This window comes from Rhinocladiella mackenziei, assembly GCF_000835555.1.
Source record: "Rhinocladiella mackenziei CBS 650.93 unplaced genomic scaffold supercont1.3, whole genome shotgun sequence".
Lineage (NCBI taxonomy): Eukaryota > Fungi > Ascomycota > Eurotiomycetes > Chaetothyriales > Herpotrichiellaceae > Rhinocladiella > Rhinocladiella mackenziei.
In genome coordinates, this window is record NW_013550602.1 from 3,056,519 (window position 1) to 3,077,199 (window position 20,681).

Genomic DNA, 20,681 nt, shown 5'->3' on the forward strand with positions numbered 1-20,681 from the left:
CCCCCCCCCCCCCCCCCAAGAAGATCCCGAGTGACTCATCCAAGAGCAGCCGCAAATGACACGCTGTATCAAGTGTGACTTTTTATGAGATCGAACTGTAGCCCAACCACGGTACGGTGTCTCCCATTGTCAGCTAAACTCAATCCCCCTTCAAAGGGAGGGGGCCAGCCTCTGGACCAATACGGCCGCCGGCCAAAAAAAAGCAAAAGAAAAAAAGAGGGGCTCATTCTTCCAAACCAACGCGCTGTCGCAACATACGACGTCTTGGGGGCGGCTATTGATTATACTAAGCTAGGTATGTATACTAGGTATGCCTGCCCTGGGCCAGACTCTAACACCGCTTTGCTTTGACCTGTAATCTCTAGTCTTTCTCCCGCTGATCATGGCACCCCGATCGATTGTGAATTTCAACCATGTCGCCATTTCCGTGCCGGACGCAAAGGCCGCGGTTGAGTGGTACACCGGCCTTTTTGACTTCAAGGAGATTGTACCTCTGAATGAGATGAGGAGTGACGCAGACAGAGGAGGTTCGGCGGCTGAAAGCAAGTCTCCCTGATCCTCCCTCCTTTTCTCCCTCTCTCCCTCTCTCCCTCTGATTTCCTTCACTGTCACACAGGGAAAAGACTCATAAAGGGAGATTCTACTCACACTCCCCGGTCTAGTCTACGGGTCCGAGTTCAAGTCGATGAAATTGGCCATTCTCGCATGTGGGAATGGAGTCGGGTTGGAGATTTTTGAATTCACCGACCCCAAGTACAACGGTCCGACTGAGCGCGTCAACTGGAATCCGGACACCTACACCCGGGGCGGGTTTTTCCACATCTGCCTCACCGTGGCAGACGTGGAGGCCACCATGAAGGAAGCCGTCGAGAGGGGAGCCAGAGTCGTGGGACGGAACGTCACTCTTGTGGAGGACGAGAAGGCAGTCTACCTTCAGGACCCGTGGGGGAATGTAGTAGAGCTACTGAGCTGCTCGTGCGAACAGCTATTCCTCAAATTTGGCAGAACATCCTGAAGGAAAAGATGACAAGCAGAATCCATTCCTTAGCAAAGACATCGGCGACCGCCCCGTACAGGTGGACCTCCCCCTTTTTATGTGTCAGTGTCGAAGATTCATTCGTTCGCCAACGCACGCTTTTCAAATGCAGCTCGAGGCATTGTCGACGGGGCATGATGGCCCCGTTGATTTCCCTTGAGGCGTTCCAACCCAAAAATGCCATCAGGTTGGCCACGTAGATGGGGCTGGCTGCCTTGTCCAAAAATCCCGCTCGGTGGATTGCAATGACCGGTCTAAGCACCGTCAGTCGAGGTACAGCTTCGTCGCCTCCAGACCCATACCCCGAGGACGAGCCGGTGATGATGGCCACCTGTCAAATTTCAAGTCATGATGTGGTGGCTTTCCAAGGGGTGGATGAGTCCGAGCCTTTGATTTCAGATCCTGCAGCATCTTTGTTGTTGGTACTTGTTGTGTTTCGTTTGATTCCAATACAGGCAGGTTTTCATGTACCTAGTCTCGAGGTTTCTTCCCTAGGAAATAACGCTTCGAGTCGACTTGCTGATGGGATAGGCCGTTGGAGCATATTGCGAAATTTACAGTCTCTCGATTTTGGGCGCTGGTTGACACCGAGTCGTACGTAGGGTAAGGGGACCAAGTGCACCTCCTTCAGGCGGCGTTGGTCATCCGGAGGTTGGCAAAGGACCGTTATGCTAGTGGATCAGTGGGGCGCAACCTGGAGAACCTGTTACGAGTCGGACAGACCGGCGGAAGAGAGGAGGGAAGCAATTAGCGGCGATCACCCCTCATCCCCCTCGACCTCACATCTAGGTCAAATATGAGGAGCTACAGCAGTCAAGATGTCTGGCATACGTGTCGGGGTGTGGTGAAGAAGGACATGAACAGTGTGCGCTGCTCCTGTTGTCGACGACCCATTTTTCAATTGCTTGTCCAATCTTGAAGCCATCCAACATGGCGCAGGGTCAAAACACGAGCAGCCTGCCCAACGCCTCGAACTCGCTGCCAGCGATGTATTCTCTGGCGGAAAAAATCACCTCCCCGTTTGGCAAGCGGCTGTTGGAGCAAGCGAAGATGAATTTGGTGCCAGAAGACACAAGTCTGCGAGTCTTGGACTGCGCCTGCGGCATCGGCATTATTTCCGCCCATCTGATGGACATGCTTGCACACGGCGCGCGGAAAAACATGGCGTTAACGTGTCTTGACGCCTCCGAGCCACAGATCGCCTACCTGAGGCAACGCGTCGCCGAGGAGGGGTGGGAGAACGTGACTGTGGTTTTGGAGGACGCACAAGTAGGAGCCCTTGCCTCTATTTCCGCGTCCATCCCGTTGTCTTCCGGTCGTGAAATGCCTAACTTCCCATCTCCACCAAAGGACACGAAACTTCCGTCGGCATCACTCTCTCACATCTTCATAAACATCGGGCCCACCTTCTTCCGCAGTCCAAGCGCTGCAATGAAAGAATGTCGTCGTCTACTTCAGCGAGGAGGCGTTGTGGGCGTTTCGGTGTGGAAGGGTGTCGGCTGGCGGGAGGATATGGAGGCTGCCATCCAGTCTCTAGATGATGAGCTGCCTTTCCCCACACTCGAACAGCTGCTTCGCATCCACACAAGTGAGCTAGGATGGGAGAACACAGAGGCGTTGAAGAAAACGATGCAAAAGGACGGATTTGTAGATGTTCAGGTTACGGAGATGGCCGAGAAGAGCATATTAGCGGATGTGGAGGAATACATGCTGATGCACTCTGCCGTTATGGGCCTGATCATGAGATTCTGGACCTTGGAACAGAGAGAAAGCTGGGAGACCAAGGCGTCCGAGTCTATAGAGAAGTACATGAGACTCAAGTATGGGTCCAGGCCTATCCCTTGGACGTGGGAGGCACTTTTAGCCACGGCGCAGACACCGGCTTGACCTCTGCTGTACCTGTCCTTTTTTCAAGAAGCTCTACTTGCGGGCGCCCCCAAGCCTACCTAGGAACCTACGTGGGCTACGCAGAGGGCGACCCACGATTGACGATTCGTACTATTTGTGACCGCCTGTTGAATGACCCGTCACTGCCACGAGCGTCCTTTTCGATCTTTGCCCTCCTCCTTCCTATTCATCATCACTCGCCTGGACACTGCTCCTCTTACTGGCACACAAGGATCGCATCCCCGAATACCATCCAGTCGCCGCCAACGGAAAATGGCCTCCAATCAACTCCGGGTACTCACCTCCGAAGACCTTGCTTCACATCGTCAAAAAGAAGATCTATATGTGGTCGTGCATAACAAAGTATACAACATAAGTCCCTTCGTCACTGAACATCCGTAAGTGCAGGACGGTCTCACCCGACCGAATCTCGAAAAGTCCAACCCACTTTGGCACAGAGCAGACTTAACACTAACAGTCAACTGGCCACAGAGGTGGCGAGGACGCCTTGTTGGACGTGGCAGGGACGGATGCCACCGAAGCCTTTGAGGATGTTGGGCACAGCGATGAAGCTCGTGCACTTCTGAAAGGCTTCTTGGTGGGGGAGTTCAAACAGACGGTGCCTGCCACTCCCTCCCCGGCCATTACCCCCCAGTTTCCTCGTGTTAACTTCTGCACAGTCGCCGAAAGAGTCCGTCAGGACCGCGTCACATCACACGCCCATGCAGGGGGATCGTTCCGTATTATCAAGTCGACTATATCTGCCGTTGCTGGTGGTGCTGGTGCTAATTGCTGTCCTGTATCTCCGGTGAAGAGGAGGAAGACATTTTTCCAACGGCGGTGGGGCTCCTTTGAACATATCTATGAGAAACGCTGTCCCTATACAACAATGACGCGAAATCAACATTTTCTACATGTCTACATGCCATGTATCTGTTATCTTGTCATCCATCGGTGCAGGAGTGCATCTCCAGATCTCCCTCTTAACCCGCGTGACATTCACAACCTCGCCAACCGGGTGGCTGCTGACCTGACTAAATTCATCTGTAGAGAGTCCTCCGGCACCAGACCGTAGCGTGCCAGCATGGCAGCAGCCGTCTGCTCCTGTGAAGCAACCTTCTCCAGCATCAGGGGACCTCTCTTGCTTTCATTGCGACCCAGTTGGAGCAGATGGACCTCGTCCGGACCATTGACGATACGCATCGCTCGTCCTGCCGTCCAGATCTCGGGCAGAGGGGTATCTTGACACACCCCTGCGGCCCCAAAAGCCTGCACGGCGCGATCCGCCACATCCAGAACCACTTGTGGCGTTTGGATCTTCACCATCGATATCTCCCTCAAGGCCCCCTTCGCGTTGGACTCGTCAATGATGATCGCGGCATTGAGCACCGCCAGACGCGCGGCGTCGATCTCGACCCGACTCCGCGCGACTCTCTCCAGCATCACACCGTGCTCGGAGAGCTGTTTTCCAAATGGCTTCTTGGACGGATCTGTGATGCGGGCGACAAAATACTCCAGCGCTCGCTCGGCCTACAGAAATGCACAACACGGTCAGCTAGGGTGGAGAGAAGAGAGAAAGAGAGAAAGAAAGAAAGAGATCGTGCTTACATTACCAATCGAGCGCATGGCGTGGTGAATGCGGCCAGGTCCTAGCCGGCCTTGGATCACCTCAAATCCTCGTCCTTCTCCCAGGACGACATTTGATGCCGGCACCCGCACGTTTTCGAACTTAATGTGTCCGTGTCCGTGGGGAGCATGATCGAAACCCATGACGGACAGCGTTCTCATGATGGTGATGCCGGGGGGCGTCTGACGGAACCAGGACAACAGTCTGCTGCCGGTAGGGCGACGGGTTGTTGGGATCGGATTTGCCCATCAGAATATAGAGCTTGCACCGAGGATCGGGAGCTCCACTACTCCACCATTTCTGTTGACGGAAGATTAATCTTCTCTTCTTTTTCCGTCTAGCTTAGGGTGGGAAAATGGGGGTGGAGCGCCCCAAAGGTGTGATCCAACTCACCTGTCCGTCGAGGATATACGAGTCACCGTCGCGTCTGATGGAAAACTGAATATTCGTCGCGTCGCTGGAGGCAACATTTGGTTCCGTCATGAGAAAAGCTGATCGAATCTCACCCTCCAGCAACGGTCGAAGCCACTGCTTCTTTCGTGCCTCCGTACCGTACTTGGCCAACACTTCCATGTTGCCCGTATCGGGAGCGGCACAGTTTGTGGCCTCGCTGGCCACGACGCTTTTACCGAGATATTCTTCCATCAGGCCGAATTCCAGGTTGCTGAACCCGGCGCCTTCGGCGTAGTGAGCCTTGGGGAGAAACATGTTCCAAAGCCCCAGCCTCCGAGCTTCGGTCTTGAGATCCTCCAGGATCGCCGGATGCGCTGCAAGCCGAGACTGCGTGCTTGTCCCGAGCTGCTGGGCGTAGACTCTGTCGGCGGGGACGCATCGTTCTTCGACAAATTTCTCGACCTGGCAGATTCGTGGTCAGATTTGGCTGAGTCACATTGGGAGTCTATATTCTTCGTTTTCCTGCCTTACAAGATCCAATGTCTCCAAAGCTCGTTGGCTCACGAATGGTCTCGCGATGGCGGGAACTCTCTTCGACGCCGGTACATGGTCTCCGGGAGGGCGGAGTAGAAGGACATGGTGGTGGAGCTTTTTGCGTGGGACGTCGAGGTTTTCAAACTTGCTCTGCACTGTTGTTAATCTGGTTGGTGATGGCAATATACACGGTCTCTCGTAGAAGTTTAGTACCTTTCCTTCAGAGATGGCACAAACTTCCCAGGGCCTGGCCTGGCCTGGGACTCCGTTTCTCGGTATCCACCGTGCTGAATGTCGGAGATTGTACGGGATGTAAGTCCTCCTACAGCCGTAGCTCCATAGCCGGGACTGGGCTTTACTCCAGCCTCGTGGCCCGAACATCCTACGAGTCGTACGTAGCCTTCGGTTTTCCCGGCCACACAGCATTCGAAATCTGGAACACAGATGCGATGGTAATACCTATTTTGCTCCGCCTCAACCCAGCCAATGATGCGTTTAGTAATTATCGTGGGCCGATTTCGGCGGCTATTCGCACGGCGGATGGACGACCTCTCAGGCCATGCGAATGGTATGGAGGACGATGAATGTCAGCAGCTGATTGCAATCACTTTATAAGGAGTGCCGACGCAGTGTTGTCTCATTTTGAGAGAGAAAAGACAGAGCGCTGGGAGTAGCAAAGGCCAAACACTCCGACCGAAAATCTTGCATTATGGCACGAGAAATCGTCAACAGGAACCGCTATCCTTTTCCGTTCTCCGAGGAGGCGACGAGCCGTCCCAAAATCAAGGATCCCGACAGTCGAGGCGCCATTTATTCACCGCAAGCGAGCAGACTGCGCAGGTTGATGAACGAGTCATTCCGCAACCCGGACCGAATTGTGGCCCTCCCCTGCGCCTGCGATGCACTCAGTGCAAAAATGATCGAGGACGCGGGCTTTCCGGCAGTCTTCATGTCCGGATTTCCTGTCGCTGGTTCTCTCGGTCTGCCAGACACCGGCTACATTGCGTTGGGCGAGATGACGCAAAAGATCCAAGAGACGGTCCGACGAATCTCTGTGCCCCTCATCGCGGACGGGGACACCGGATATGGAGGTCCCATGAACATGAGGAGGACCGTCAACGCGTAAGTTGTCGTGCTATCGGCCACAAGACACGCCGGGGGGGGGATTGGCCCCGTCACACTGACAGAGTTGGCGCAATGGCAGGTTTGCTTTGGCCGGTGCCGCTGGAATCATGATCGAAGATCAAACGTGGCCCAAAAGTGCGTCTGTCAAACTTTCCCTAGCCCCGACGTGACAAGTGACTGACGACAGGCGGTGTTTTCAGGATGTGGCCACACAGTGGGCAAAGCCGTGGTGGCAGAAGACGAAGCATATGCTCGCGTCCAAGCCGCAGTCGATGAACGTAACGAGGGCCTGGATATATGGATCATGGCCCGAACAGACAGTCTGATTCACGGCTACGACGTCGCCCTGCGCCGTGCGAAACGATTCATCGAGCTGGGTGCAGACTGCATCTTCGTAGAGGCTCTGCCGGATCTGGCGACCATGCAGAGGCTAGTCAAGGATCTGCAATTTCCATGTATGGCCGCCATCATCCCCGGCGGCCGCACCGAAAATGTGTCCGCGGGTGTGTTGGCAACGGCGGGGTTTGCCTGCGTCGCATATCCTTTTGCAGTGATCGCGGCCAAGATAAAGGGCATCCGGGAAATGTTGGAAGAACTGAAGGCCTCCTTCACCCAGGGCAAGTCACCGGATATCTTGACTGCCGATGAAGTATTTGACGCTGTGGGATTCAACAAGTACTACAAGCTCGAAGAGCGGTACCAGTATGCTGCATCGAAGACCGGAAGCAACGGCCACCAATGGAATTGAAAGATGATTTGACGGCTCTTGCAATTCGAAAGTCGCAAAGCATCATTGGGCCTTGAGGAGTCGAGTGTAACAGCCGACATGCGGTATTCTTGGTGTTGTAAGGTAGTCGCAAGTGGAGACTAGTGTAATCATGTGATCTGTTATGCCCTACAACTAAACTACTTTGGGTTAGTGCATATACAGGCAATGGGTGTCTCGGTGTGTAATGCAAGAAGAACAATTCATTACCCATGCAAGCGATGCCCTCCCTGGCTCCCAAGGCTCGACAATAAGGCAAGTTGGGTCTCGTCCAGTAATAATGCCCAAAGATATGCTCAGCGGGATGTGACTCTGAGCACTGAGCGTGGAGTTGAAGAAAGGAACTGTTGTGGGGAGGGAAGACCGATCATCGGAGGACTCGTGCCTCCGTCCACCTGCTACGAATCGTACTGAGCATCCGAGGATCTCAAGGGTTCTCCAGGCCGGAGGCGGCCCCTAGCGCCCCCTTTCCCCCTTTTGGCCCCATGGGGATGGATACAGGTCTCGGTGGCTCGCGAAAGACGGGCCGGTATTCTCACTTGGGATCTGCATTATTATCGCTGTCAACTCTGTTCATAATAATGACGGATTGGCACGATGCATCCGATCGAATGGGATACGTGGCTTTGAAATTCAACTGGATCTCGGACCATGTCATGATTGGAAACTATCAAAACCACGAATTCTGTGCTAATCCGCCGTCCATGTTCCCCCTTGTCCCCGTCTGCAAGCCGTCGAATATGATATGTTGGCACCAATCCGACAAACTGCCTTCCTGGAATGAGGTGTGTGGGAAAAAGGCCCCATCATCCATGTGAAAGCCGGAGGGAAAGACTGATGCGTCGGGAAGCTCGAGCTCTTTCGGTTCTTTGAGAGACCCTTCCGAGAGAGGAAGTTCGGGCAGAGCATCAGTAATTTGCGGTGTGTGGGCTCCAGGGATGCCCATGCTGTCCCTATCACATGTCCATGAGTTGAAACTTGGAGTGCGATGGCTGCGGGTCGGAGACTCTGGACCGGTCACGCCCGAGTTATGTTGCAGTAGCGTGTTGGTGGTGGAGTTGGCCGACACAAGATCGGGACCCATAAAGGAGCCTTCGGGTCCGTGTTGGACTTGGGCCTCGTTATGGATTCCGTCGTTGGCTTCGACCGTAGAAGGAGCATGGGTAGAATCGTCTGGCGAGGAACTTGATGACCTCTCCGATGCGCACGGGAGCAGGTCCGGGAATTCGAGGCCAAAACTGTCGTTAAGAGTCCAATTTTCGAGCTCATATATGATTGTTTTGAACCTAGGGTCAAGATCCAACCCGGAAAGGTCTTCTTTGACTCTGAGCAGAGTTTGGTCCTTGAGGCTCCCACAACTTTGGATCTCAAAATGCCGCACAAATTCGATTGATAGCGACTTGACTTTGTACTGGTGCCAGGTTGAGATCAACTTGTCCCTGAGTGCAGGCCTACGAGAGTCATTGTTAGCATGATGGAGCCGACGTTCAGGTTGCAAGGGTGGACAACATACCAAATAAGGAAGTCGATGAAGCCCGGATGCTCGCAGGTCAGCTGAGACCGAGTCGGCCAGAGCCAGGGCGGACAGCTCAGCAGATTCTCCTCAGAGGGAACACTCAGGAACTAGATTGCCATGTACCGTCAGGGTGTTTGATACAAGATATGGTTCACGATAAAAGGGCCCGGACATACCAGGAAGTACGTGTAGAGCGACCAATACATGGCAATGCATTCCGTCTCTGATCGGAACAATTTCCTCCATCGGGTGGTCACCTCGCAAGCACACAGTGCCACGGCGCGCTGCTCGCACTCTAAGCTTGTCAGAGGTTGCCACGACTGTGTTTCGAGGTCAAGACGGGATGGGCCCCCCAGATGGTCAGGTTTCAGCAACCGATCGTGGATATATTCCCAAAAGTTCTTGGAAAGGATGCGGCGGCGGATCTCCACTGTTCGTTGGATACATTGTCAGATGCCATCGAAAAGCTTTGATCAGCAGGAGCAGACGTTACTCACGAAGATTCAGTGAAACGGGTGCTTGTTCCAAGCCGCAACACTTGAGAAGGAATTCGAACCCTAATCCATGCTGACCACGAAACTTCCACGACAAGATCGTTTCCACAAGCTCAGTTCGAGCAGTCGGCCAGAAATCCGAGGCTGGCAAGCTCGATTCTTTCCACGGGAGGGACGAGACGCCATGGAACAGTACGTGGTCGAAGAAAGGGAGTGTCCCGGCCAAAGATGCCGTTTCCCAAGCCAGGTCCCTGTCCGTCTGTACCCCGATGTCACACATTGTCTTCACCTCGCCCGGGTTGGGTGACTGGATGGCTCGTGATTGTTGTCTTCCTGTTTTCGGAGCGTATATGGCAGGAGGAGCAGCATTTGTGCTGGCACTAGAGCTGGCACTGGCGCTGGCGGCCGTGTTGGTGCCAGCGACGGCAGTGCTTGTGTTCCAATTGGCGGATTCCTCCAGAGACTCTCTGCTGCATTGAAGAATCATTCCCATACGTGACTCCATGTTACTGAGAGACGCCTGAAGCATTTCATTCTCAGCCATGAGTTGCTGAATCAAAATGTCGGGTTGTTGTTCGAGAAGGAGGCTGAGCCGTTCCTCCAACGCCGTCACGGTCCGTTTGAGGTGCATCCGTGTTCTTCGTTGGCCGATTCGGTCCATATATCTCTTGCGTTCAAGCTGCTGATGGGTGAACCTTTGTTTCCAGCTGGGCTTCTCGCTCGCCATGATGACCTATGATGGTAGGTAGAGTCAATAAACAAAAACACAGTCGAACCTTTGATGTGGTGGAATTGTGGTCGTGGTAGGGGAACCTGGGAGGATCAAAGCGCAGCTGGTCTGGGCGACGTTTGCCTCCCTATTTTAATGCACTGCTGGTTTGTCACGGGAACGCGGGGGCGCGGGGTTCAAGTTCTGGGGATCGAGGCAAGGGGCTGAATTAGTTAAGGGATCTCGCCCACCAGACCGAGCTTACGCGTGGATAAGAAGACTCCCGAGTCCCAGGTGCATTGGCAGAAGAAAGGACCATAATGACTGGCTGCACGAAATCTTGCATGGCATCAGCTGTCAATTCAATTCAGCGGGCCGCTACTCGTGAACGCTAGAGTCCAAGACCGCTGTCAAATCTTCAAATGCCTGTCGGATATTCGCGGTATTCGCCTCCCAGTCCGAGCGAGTGTCCTTTCCCAGCTCGCCGCGCATGGCCAGGACGAGATCTGCCCCTGCTCCCCCCGCAAAAGCCAGAGTAGTGAGGGTGTCTACTACCTGAAGCTTCATCACTTGGAGGGTCTGTTTCAGTTGTGCCGCGGCCCAGAGCCCTCCTTTGATCCCATAAGCCACGATCATCGCTGGCTTCCCTTGCCACTCGTTGTAGAGGTAATCGATGCTGTTCTTCGTCCCGCCTGCCATTCCGCCGTTGTACTCCGGTATCACCCAAATGTAGCCAGCATGCCGGCTCACCTCGGCACTCCATGATTTGGTGGCCTTGTGGACGTGGGATGCGTGGGCTGGAACCATTGCAGGCGGTGCTGGCTCGTTGAATACGGGGAGCTCAAAGCTGGCCAAATCCACCAACGACAGGGTGAACTGTTTTGACTTGGCTTCCGGCTCGAGGGTGTGTAGCACCATTTCCGCGACCTGGGGACCAATGCGGGGCGTGCGAGTGCTCCCGATGATCACAGCTATGGAACGAGGAAGCTGAGCCATCGGTGTTGATGCGCTTTCGGAGGATCGAGAGGCGGGTTCTAGGGGCAGCTCCACGAAAACGGGTTGTCTGTCGGAGGGAAACCAGAGGTCGCTGAGCAATTTAAGACGATCACATTTCTTCTCGTTGCTCGAACGACTGGCCCCCCGCCCGTGTTACGCGCAACGCTTAGGTCGGCTGTCGTCGTGTACGGAGTACGAGTCGTAGAAAGTGGAGACATTGGGGAGTTCATTTGAGAGGAGAGCAGGCACTAGCAAGGCGATTTGGTGTCATTGCTACTTGCTCCATGCGCTACCTAGGCAATCTACCGAAACGAAGACCAAGAATGGCCACTGAACCCATTAGGATCTTGAGCATCAACGGACTCTGTATCAACCTAAATCGCAAGGGTAATGTAGCTTCACGTGACGTGCGGAAATTTAGTTTGGTGCAGCGCTTTGAATGGCTGGTTTCCTGGCTTGCCTGGTCAGCCTCACTTGGTTTGCACATAATTTTGACCTCTCTGGAATTTGAATCGACCGTCCAAAGAGGATTCATGGAACCCTCTGCTGTTTGTTGAGGAACTTGGTGTCATTCCTTTCACCACATTTCTTCTTGAGCAGCTGCAAGGTGTTGGTGGCCACTTTGCCACTGGCAGCTAGAAGCCGCCAAGATGCCAGCAGTGGCGGGCGGAGCCTACCTGTGTGATTTCACGGAGGACTTAGTTGGCATTCGAAGAGGTCCGAGGGACCGTCTGACTATATAGTATCTGAGGGTTACTAGCGTGTTTCGAAGACCCCTGGTCATTACAAACCTTGGCAGACCGTCAAAAGGGTCACGTGGGCCACCTATAGTCACACCTGTGCCCAGATTTATCACGTGTAACATCACGTGATGAGATATCTCCGGCTCCATCCTCAGTAGCTGGATCAAGTCGATAGCCAAAGTCAAGGTGATATATATGTGTGTTTGAATCAGTATGACGAATAGAAGTATCCTGCGCCTCTGTTCTGAGGCTCTTATATGTGCTTAAGCGTGAGGAATAACGACAAAGCCGAGAACCAATACGAGTCGTAGCAGCAAACATCGTAAAGTCGGATTGAACTACAGCCTCTGGTGGCCTCCCAATGACTCTTTATGGGCCAGGCTGTTCACAGAGAGCCGATTTGCCCTTTTCAAGGATCGATTCTGGCCTCGTCTCTATCTCTCCAGGGGACTGACTTTATTGAAAAGCTGGAGCGACGATGGCTCTCCTTCACGAGGTTCTAAATCTGACACCAATATGGCCACTAATCTTGTTGGCGATCCTGATGACCCTGATCTCGTATTATCGCATCTACTGGAGGCCAATTCGAGGCCTCCCGGTGGTGGGGTTGGAAGCAGTGGGATGGCGTCGTTGGCGCGCCGGGAATTTCTATACTACCAACTCGCAGGCGGTACTCAAGGAGGGTCTCTCACGAGTATGAAAGAAAACACAAAACACACCAATGTACCGGGAGCGACCGCCGCTGACGTGCCCCTAAAGGATCAACCTTTCCAAGTGATGACACATAAAGGTCCCAAGATCATCCTCCCACCGCGTTACGTTGGCGAAGTCCAAAGCGACCGTCGTCTGTCCCTGGACATCCCCAATGAGGATGACTTCTTTGTCCAGTGGCCAGCATTCTCCCCGCAGGCCGCATTCACGGACAAACACGTGCTCGTGGATACCATCAACAAGAAATTAACGCCGTCGCTGACTCGAATCACGGAGCCTGTGAATGAAGAGAATGAGCTAGCGATCAGGACGCTCTTCCCGCCCACCCCGGAATGGACGCCGATCCAGCTGGTAGACCAATTGTTGCTCCTGACGACACAGACGTCGTCGCGCATATTCTTGGGCCTACCGACTTGTCGGGATCCGGAGGTCATTCGAATCATGCGGGACTATTCGGCCGAGCTTGTGGCGGCGTCCCAAGTCATGATGACGTGGTCGGCGGTGTTGCGACCGCTGGTGTACCTGTGCCATCCGACGGTACGAAGGCTGGCCCGGACAGTCAGCTCAGCGCGGTCCATCCTGGCGGCCGAAATCCGGCGACGAAACCTGGCCTCTGGACAATCTGACAAGAAGGCCGGGTTAGAGCGAAGATTTGACTCGCTGGAGTGGATGGCCCAGGTCGCCCATGGCAAGAAATTCGACCTGGTCGGAGGGCAATTGAGTCTTGGCTTTGGTGCCATCCACACGACGTCCCACACCCTGACCGAGGTCTTCTACGACATCATCGACCATCCGGAACTGGTAGACGAGCTGAGAAAGGAGATCATAAACTGCTTCCGGGAGGACGGCAGCTGGAGCAAGAACACCCTCTACAGGATGAAACTCATGGATGCTGTCATGAAGGAGAGTCAGAGACTCCGGCCCATTCGAAGCAGCAAGTTCCCTTACCAAAATGAATTGCCCGGAGAGAGAGACAGAGAAACTGATGTTTTTGTCACTAGTCCTGTTCCGTCGCGTGGCCTTGGAAGACGTCACCCTGAGCGACGGCACTGTCCTCCCTCGCGGAGTCGAGGTCAACATCCCGAACATGCACATGCGCACAGACGAATTGTACCCTCATGCGACCAAATTCGATGGCAAACGCTTCCTGAACCTCCGACTACAAGCGGGTAATGAAGCCAAGTACCAGTATACCACGACGGGACAGGCGAGCATGGGTTTCGGCCACGGTGCACACGCATGTCCGGGACGGTTCTTCGCCAGTAATGAGATGAAGCTGATGCTTGCACACTTATTGATGAAGTTTGACTGGAAGTTTGTAGATGGGAAGAGACCGCAAGACCACAATGTGGCGGAGCAGATGATCCTCGACCACGAAGTCAAGATTCTGTACCGGTCGCGCGAGAGCGAAGTGGAATTTGTTCCGGGTACGAGCGTCGGTCCATGAAGGGTGTCCCGTTCTGGTTACGAGCCATCCCGTGCGATCCCTTCTTCCTGTCTCAATCTCTGGCAGAAGATTGGTCGCTCAGGACGCTGGAATATTGTGTGCGAGAGCTACGGTAGGCTCGCCCAGGAGGTCATCAAGGCTCTCCGCTTCGGGGACGCGCGATGGCGTCTTTGGAGACTCCTCGCCCAGGAAGACGTCCCATGTTCCCCGAATATCTAGGACGTACATGTGCTTGAGGTCCTTTCTTAGCCCGTAGTGTCTGCTCTCAGGTGTTACAGACATCGCGTCCTCCGTGTTTGAGTCGTTGACTTAGATACTATGATCGTCCTCGCGCGTTGAGCCCTCCTCCAGACCGCACGGGGTTTGAATGCAAAGGGCGAGATACGGTTCGGCGACTTGAAATAGTGGGTCTTGATGCCGCTGGTCATAAACTCCCATATCGTAATTCAACCAAACCGGTAAAGGGTATTGAACTCTTAGATTGGCTATTCCCCAACGCCCCTAAGCCAAGGTCATGACTGGTACCTGGGGGATTCATACTCCTGACATTCCATGTTGCGTGATTGGTTTTACTTCCACCCACACGCCATCTGGAAGACCGGCTCCCGACTATCGCCTCGACACGATGAACTTCGAGTTGCTCCTTGACGTGCAGCGGTTTCTCCGGCGGCTGGACGTCTTTATCGAGGACAAGATTGCGCCGTTGCAGCGTGAGAACGATCGGTTCTTCGACTATCGGAGGAAAACATCTCGCACCGACTGGAACAACCATGGCCTCCCGCACCCCGAATGGGAGTCTTTGCTTCGGCGGGTGCGGAAGCTGGCAGATGATGCGGGTTTCTTCAGATTCGCTTTCCCTCAGGAGTACGGCGGACCAAGGGGAGCTCACAACCGAATCTTTATATGTGCGCAATCCGATACCATTTGACGGTGAATCACGGAGGCGGGTTAGGGTTGGCCAACGACCTTCAGAACGAGCACAGCGTGGTGGCCAACGATCCCATCACCATCATGTTGCATCATTACGGCAGCGAGGTCCAACGGTCCACCTTGATCCCAGCTGCGGCACGGGGTGAATTCCGCGCGACATTTGGCCTCACCGAGGTCGACCACGGTTCGGACGCGACCTTCATAGACACCACGGCAACGCGAGTGTCGTTGGACGACGGACAGCTGGGCTATGAGATCACAGGGAACAAGATGTGGCAGACGGGATCGTGTTCGCGCGAACCTCAGGCAAGCAGGGGTCGCCCCGTGGTATCACCGCATTCCTGGTGCCGATGACCTCGAACGGTGTGGTGGTGGACTCATTCCAGTGGACGCTGAACATGCCGACAGACCACGCGACCATCTTCTTCAAGGCGGTCCGGGTGCCCGACACGGCCATCCTTGGCCCCGTGGACGACGGACTCGAAATTGCCTAGACCTTCACGCTTGAGAATCGCATCCGGCAAGCAAGTTCGAGCTGCGGCGCCGCGAAGGACTGCATCCAGCGAAGCATCGAGTACGCAAATGCTCGCATCGTCTTCGGCAAGCCGCTGTCGTCGAACCAAGCCATCCAGTGGCCGCTGGTGGACCTTGCCACCCAAGTCGAGATGCTGTGGCTCCTGATCCTGCGGGCTGCCACCGAGATGGACCGCATAGCCACCGAATACCTGCGCCCAGCTCCATCAACTAGTTAGATCTCAAGTTAAGGTAGCAGCTAGCTTTTTACTGCAGCTGACTGTGGCGTTTTTCTCGACATCAAGAATTATAAATGGCCGATCCTCTCACCATTGCCGCAAGTGTGGTTGGTATTACCGTTCCAGCTTTACACGGCACAAAGCTACTTCTAGATGACCTGGAGAAGCTCAAATATGCGCCCAAACTGTCAGGCGCCTAGCTGACGATGTGCATTCGGTCGACGCAGCACTGAAACTATAAAGGATAGAGAATGGGAACCGATCTCAAGCGGTGGACTAGATACTCGAATGGCGGGAAACTGGCATGACAGGACCGAGCAAATGTGGGATTCTTTAAGCAAGGGTAAATCAAGGCTAGGTCGGAGCAATTTCAAAACTGCAAGGTCACTATTAACACCCTCGTCAGCATAGCAACCTTGTGAGCAACCCCAGTTCGAGCCATGCAGTACAGAGGATGGGCTAATATTCGTACAGGTACAGCTCTGTCCACAATAGCCATATCGCGGAAGAGATTAAAAAGACGATATCTACAAAGCAGGCTGAGGTCAAATGTGCTATTGCCACGGCGGATAAGCAGCCGATAGTATTAGAGTACAAGATGGAAGATATGGACCATCTTTGAACCTAATTAGTTTATTGTTTATCATTGTCAGACAGAAGAGAGTTCCTGATGAATAAAGGGCTTCAGTATGAAATGTAAGATAGTAGGCGGCGACCGAAGATTTTGGAGTGCCCCTAACACACTACCGGGATTTGGAATCATCGATGACAATATCCGGTATGGTTCTTCGGCCAGCTGAAATATGGTGCTCAATTTCGAGAAAGCTTGGGCCAGATATTCGACTTCCTCAAGCGGTGACGGCTCCTCGCCGTTTCCACCAGCAAGAGTTTGCGCGATGAATACCGTTGATGCAATCATCAGGTGTTGGACCGTTATCATCGGCATATTTTGACAGTCGAACCTTTTCGTGCAGGCCTGCATAGTTCGAAGAACTCGAAGAGCGTTTTCTCGACAAATCTTCCTAGATGTGAGAGAGAGTTGGTTGATGAGTGAAGCGTCGTCTCCATCATCATATTCTTCGTATGTCTTATAGTATGTCGAACGCCAGTGTACCAGGATGAGAAGGGAATGGTAGTGTTGACTGGGCGGGATATGTCAGTACAACTTGAAAGTCACATCGGATCTTTGTGCAGTCAGACAAGGGGGAAGGGGTGATTGGAGACACTCACTGGAGAATAAAGTAGCTGAGACGCGCTTCGCTTATATTGTTCGGCAGCCATTGGATACTCGCCGGTAGCCCAGCATACCATCTGTGAAGCTCGGTGTCCATTGTTGCAAGTTTGTGGAATGCAGGTCTTTTTGGTGACCGGAGTTTGGATTCCATATCCGTCGTTATCCTGCTCGTGATGTCCAAGAGTCGTAGCCAGGCAGAACGGAGCTCCAGCATGTTACTCGAAGGGCAAGATATTGCTGCCTCGGACGATAACTTTTGCAGGATCTTCGGTACGCGAAGCCCTGTAAACCCAAGGCCTATAGGACGAACGAAGGAGATCCTCCAAAACCTGTAGACGTGAGCAGTGCTACCATTCCTGCATCAGGCCGTGTACATACTGATCGTAGAAATTGCAACAAGATAGTATCCGAGCTCGAGCTTGTGCTTCTTCGTCGGAAGTTTGAAGAGAAAAGCGAATTGCTTCAATTGATGACAGGGTCCCACGCGCTCTCTCTGTTATAAAGTCAGCATGGGCGTGGGTAAATCCGGTTTACAGCTTTGATGGTGAATGAAAGGCCAGCGTTGACGAACGGTCGACTCACTCGCATACATCCATCCGGATTCGGTTCTTCCTACACCGCATTCCAAGTCGGCGAGAATCAACAAAGCTTGAGCAAATGCAAACGTATTGGTATCACCCTGTCCTCGCTCCAGGTAGTTCTTCGCCGCCCGGTGCAATTTACTCTCCCTTCCCTCTCCACTTATGTCACAAAGTGTTGACTCATTGACATTGATATGTCGAAGGCCCATAGCGAGCAAACACACACGGAGGAGTAACGAATACCAGTCCCGATCTTGAGATTGCTCATACCTGGAGAAGGCATCCGGGTCCACCAGATTTGTGAGGTCGTTGTAATTTTGCCAGAATGAATTCATCAGAAGACTTTGAGTCTGGCCGGAGGTGCCACTGATCAAGTTGTAAAGTGTGGTGTCGGTGGTGTCGGTGGTGTCGGTGGTGTCGGAAGTCTCGATGGTGCTTGGGTTGATGATATTCCAGTGGTACTCATGATTCATTCCGGCAGATGTATGCTGCTGAGGAAATTGCCCGGATAGTTGGTCGCTGCCCAATCCCAATTCGTCGTGGTAGTCTCCGAGGTGCTCTGTGGGCAGCTCAAAAAGCCTCTCACCTTCATTTGGGCTCACATTCGCTGGAGCTAATGAGGTTGAATGTCCTGATTGAAGGTTTTCTTGAAAACTACCGCTGAGTGACTGATCAGGTACGGCTCCACCTAGTTCTTGGATCGTCTCTTCAAGCAGTCGGATTCGTTCAACCAATGAAGCGACATACGCTTTCGATGACGGGCTGCATAGGTTAGCCGGGTCAATGACATGTGTGGGTCTTGAAAAGGATTACCGTTTTCGTTCGTCATTGTAATTGATTTGACACTTGAGACCATGAGACTGACAATAGTCGCACTCTTGTTCTCCAGGACGAACGACACACTGTAGTCGGGAGTTAGGTCAAGACTTATCATACCAACATAGTAGTAGTGGATTGCCTTTGTCCTTCGAGCCCTGCATGCCGGACATGCAGCCGAAGCCCTGCTTCTTTTTTCTGTGGCTTTTGAGGAACTAGTCATATTCGAGGAGCTGTACAGATTGGGATTATTCCTCCAGAATACTGCAAGAGAAGTCGTTGGGACAAAGACTTGTTCGTGCGGGGGCTTCAGTGCAGAAGCTTGGTTGGCGACGATACTGTACTAAAGCCTCGGTTATTAAACAGGCCCTCGTTTCTTAACCACCAGAAGCTTCCTGGTGTGAAGATTGGGATTCTTGGTGAGAATGATCAATCGGCGAAGATGGGATATTTCCGATTCGTAACTCTTAGTTTCTTCCGGAAAGTTTCATTTCCCTTCTGCTTTGTCCGCTGACACAATTCACCAGCATTCAGGATCCATGACAACAATCAATTGCAACAAAGTCTGTATCCCTAGGGTTTGTTCTAGGAAAAAGAGGTATGCTCAATACGTCCCTTCCCACATCTTCTGGCATATCATGCCAATATGCAGTTCTCAGTGCGCACCCGTTAATGATGTCGGAGCAGATAGCTCTCGATTATGGGGACAATACGAACTAATGACTGGAGATTTTGGTGTCCTATTCGGTTCAGGGCCGACTCACTGGCCCAGGGAGCATTCGACTTCTCTCCGAAAAACATTCGACTCTGGGGCATAAATTGTCTACCAGGGACGACGTGAACAGCACAAGATGGGCTTTGATCCATGCAATACCGTTCGTGAAACAGGAGAGTCATGCCGATGATCCCAGCAGCAGTCGATCCTGCTCAACGGCTTCGTCGATGACTAGGATCAAGAAACTCCTGGTCTTCATGCCTTGTCGTATGAGATGATGAGTTCTCATAGTCCAAGATCTAGTCCGATTCGCCAAACCAACTAGCTACAAGGCTAGAAGCATTTATCCAATTAGGTGACACCTGTTGCTGGTTGTGACTCATAGTTGATATTAACACGGATCCAATACGGGATCTGACTGAGATGTCATTCATGGTCTCGTTCGCGGTCGTTCATTCTTCTAAAAGGATCCGAACCCACCATGGGAGCGAGGGCCATTTCCTGTTAGGAGCCTCAACACCATAGACGGACTGTGCTCAGGGAACTCTTTAAAAGCCCAAAACAGACCAGTGCTTCATCATACAATGTCAGTGTCTCCATGTTGCCTTAAGGGATTCGCGTGGGAGGGAACACCGGCTGGCCGCATCGAAAAGCTTGCCAATATTGATGTCTACGTCACTGGTGAATCTTCCGAAAGAGCGGTACTGATCGTTCATGATCTGCTGGGATGGACTTTCCCCAATGTACGGCTGCTAGCAGACCATTATGGAAGAGAGGCAGATGCAACAGTCTATGTCCCTGACTTCTTTGGAGGCGAGGTCCTTCCTTTCGAGGCTATCAATCAGGGACACTGGCACGAAATCGACCTGGCGGGTTTCATGAAGAACAACTCTCGTGACGCACGTCAGCCAGAGATATTTGAATTTGACAAGGCTCTTCGCGGAAAGTATCAAAAGGTCGGCGCAGTGGGGTTCTGCTACGGCGGCTGGGCCGTCTTTCGTTTGGGTGCAAAGGAGCATCAACCACCCCTTGTGGATTGTATCACGGCAGGTCATCCAAGCCTCTTGACAAAGAAGGACATTGATGAAGTTGCCGGACCAGTCCAGCTCTTGGCCCCAGAGTTCGACCCGGTCTTTACGGCTGAGTTAAAGACATACAGTTTCGAGACGATTCAGAAACTGGGCCTGCCACTCGACTACCAGTATTTCCCTGGAATGGAACACGCGTTCCTTGTTCGAGGAGACCCGGAGAAGGCTGGAGAACGGGACGCCATGGTGAGGGGAAAGAATGCCGCGGTTGCTTGGTTGAGACAATTCCTGCAGTGAATTGTGCCAGGAACTGGTAGAACAGGACCAACGTCAGTTGACGGGTTCACTCGAATAGCGCTGTTCGTACAATCCTCGAAGTGAGCCCCAATATAGGACGGAGGACGCGGGACGAGGGACGTTGGACGAAATTTCTAGCTTGTGGACTAAGTTAGTGCCGAATGCGTACTGAAGAAGCACTGATCTCGCAACAAGGACAATCGTTTTATAATCGCGGCCGTCTTATAAGGCACTGTCCTTGGCATCTTGGCTAGAATCACAAATTCACCACGACACAAGTCAATCACGTGACTCGGTGCATTCTTAGTCATCCGGAGGATCCTTCTGGCCAATTGATGACCGGC

The 20,681-nt window shown here is 53.0% G+C and overlaps 12 protein-coding genes across 12 annotated transcripts; 8 read left to right on the forward strand and 4 right to left on the reverse strand.

The window, feature by feature from the left end:
- Window positions 1-382: 382 nt before the first annotated feature.
- Z518_04626 (uncharacterized protein) lies at window positions 383-1,015 on the forward strand (the record flags this gene model as incomplete). Its single annotated transcript, XM_013418332.1, has 2 exons — window positions 383-527; window positions 663-1,015. The coding sequence occupies 2 exons, from the start codon at window positions 383-385 to the stop codon at window positions 1,013-1,015; spliced, it is 498 nt and encodes a 165-aa protein (XP_013273786.1).
- A 951-nt stretch (window positions 1,016-1,966) lies between these two features.
- Z518_04627 (uncharacterized protein) lies at window positions 1,967-2,923 on the forward strand (the record flags this gene model as incomplete). The annotated part of the gene is made up of 1 exon (XM_013418333.1): window positions 1,967-2,923. One exon carries the CDS (start codon window positions 1,967-1,969, stop codon window positions 2,921-2,923), a length of 957 nt encoding a protein of 318 aa, XP_013273787.1.
- A 273-nt stretch (window positions 2,924-3,196) lies between these two features.
- Z518_04628 (uncharacterized protein) lies at window positions 3,197-3,735 on the forward strand (the record flags this gene model as incomplete). The annotated part of the gene is made up of 3 exons (XM_013418334.1): window positions 3,197-3,321; window positions 3,416-3,542; window positions 3,604-3,735. The coding sequence occupies 3 exons, from the start codon at window positions 3,197-3,199 to the stop codon at window positions 3,733-3,735; spliced, it is 384 nt and encodes a 127-aa protein (XP_013273788.1).
- A 187-nt stretch (window positions 3,736-3,922) lies between these two features.
- Window positions 3,923-5,858, reverse strand: Z518_04629 (uncharacterized protein; the record flags this gene model as incomplete). Its single annotated transcript, XM_013418335.1, has 6 exons — window positions 3,923-4,453; window positions 4,532-4,651; window positions 4,701-4,850; window positions 4,944-5,405; window positions 5,475-5,627; window positions 5,691-5,858. 6 exons carry the CDS (start codon window positions 5,856-5,858, stop codon window positions 3,923-3,925), a joined length of 1,584 nt encoding a protein of 527 aa, XP_013273789.1.
- A 328-nt stretch (window positions 5,859-6,186) lies between these two features.
- On the forward strand, window positions 6,187-7,350 carry Z518_04630 (uncharacterized protein; the record flags this gene model as incomplete). The annotated part of the gene is made up of 3 exons (XM_013418336.1): window positions 6,187-6,599; window positions 6,682-6,737; window positions 6,803-7,350. The coding sequence occupies 3 exons, from the start codon at window positions 6,187-6,189 to the stop codon at window positions 7,348-7,350; spliced, it is 1,017 nt and encodes a 338-aa protein (XP_013273790.1).
- Window positions 7,351-8,038: 688 nt separating this feature from the next.
- Window positions 8,039-10,105, reverse strand: Z518_04631 (uncharacterized protein; the record flags this gene model as incomplete). Its single annotated transcript, XM_013418337.1, has 4 exons — window positions 8,039-8,819; window positions 8,882-8,991; window positions 9,061-9,314; window positions 9,382-10,105. The coding sequence occupies 4 exons, from the start codon at window positions 10,103-10,105 to the stop codon at window positions 8,039-8,041; spliced, it is 1,869 nt and encodes a 622-aa protein (XP_013273791.1).
- Window positions 10,106-10,465: 360 nt separating this feature from the next.
- On the reverse strand, window positions 10,466-11,083 carry Z518_04632 (uncharacterized protein; the record flags this gene model as incomplete). The annotated part of the gene is made up of 1 exon (XM_013418338.1): window positions 10,466-11,083. One exon carries the CDS (start codon window positions 11,081-11,083, stop codon window positions 10,466-10,468), a length of 618 nt encoding a protein of 205 aa, XP_013273792.1.
- A 1,259-nt stretch (window positions 11,084-12,342) lies between these two features.
- Window positions 12,343-13,984, forward strand: Z518_04633 (uncharacterized protein; the record flags this gene model as incomplete). Its single annotated transcript, XM_013418339.1, has 2 exons — window positions 12,343-13,444; window positions 13,539-13,984. 2 exons carry the CDS (start codon window positions 12,343-12,345, stop codon window positions 13,982-13,984), a joined length of 1,548 nt encoding a protein of 515 aa, XP_013273793.1.
- Window positions 13,985-14,609: 625 nt separating this feature from the next.
- On the forward strand, window positions 14,610-15,408 carry Z518_04634 (uncharacterized protein; the record flags this gene model as incomplete). The annotated part of the gene is made up of 3 exons (XM_013418340.1): window positions 14,610-14,820; window positions 14,847-15,203; window positions 15,323-15,408. The coding sequence occupies 3 exons, from the start codon at window positions 14,610-14,612 to the stop codon at window positions 15,406-15,408; spliced, it is 654 nt and encodes a 217-aa protein (XP_013273794.1).
- A 332-nt stretch (window positions 15,409-15,740) lies between these two features.
- Z518_04635 (uncharacterized protein) lies at window positions 15,741-16,288 on the forward strand (the record flags this gene model as incomplete). Its single annotated transcript, XM_013418341.1, has 2 exons — window positions 15,741-15,853; window positions 16,141-16,288. The coding sequence occupies 2 exons, from the start codon at window positions 15,741-15,743 to the stop codon at window positions 16,286-16,288; spliced, it is 261 nt and encodes an 86-aa protein (XP_013273795.1).
- Window positions 16,289-16,315: 27 nt separating this feature from the next.
- Z518_04636 (uncharacterized protein) lies at window positions 16,316-17,954 on the reverse strand (the record flags this gene model as incomplete). Its single annotated transcript, XM_013418342.1, has 4 exons — window positions 16,316-16,808; window positions 16,897-17,229; window positions 17,279-17,391; window positions 17,472-17,954. The coding sequence occupies 4 exons, from the start codon at window positions 17,952-17,954 to the stop codon at window positions 16,316-16,318; spliced, it is 1,422 nt and encodes a 473-aa protein (XP_013273796.1).
- A 1,642-nt stretch (window positions 17,955-19,596) lies between these two features.
- On the forward strand, window positions 19,597-20,337 carry Z518_04637 (uncharacterized protein; the record flags this gene model as incomplete). Its single annotated transcript, XM_013418343.1, has 1 exon — window positions 19,597-20,337. The coding sequence occupies one exon, from the start codon at window positions 19,597-19,599 to the stop codon at window positions 20,335-20,337; it is 741 nt and encodes a 246-aa protein (XP_013273797.1).
- Between the last annotated feature and the right edge of the window lie 344 nt (window positions 20,338-20,681).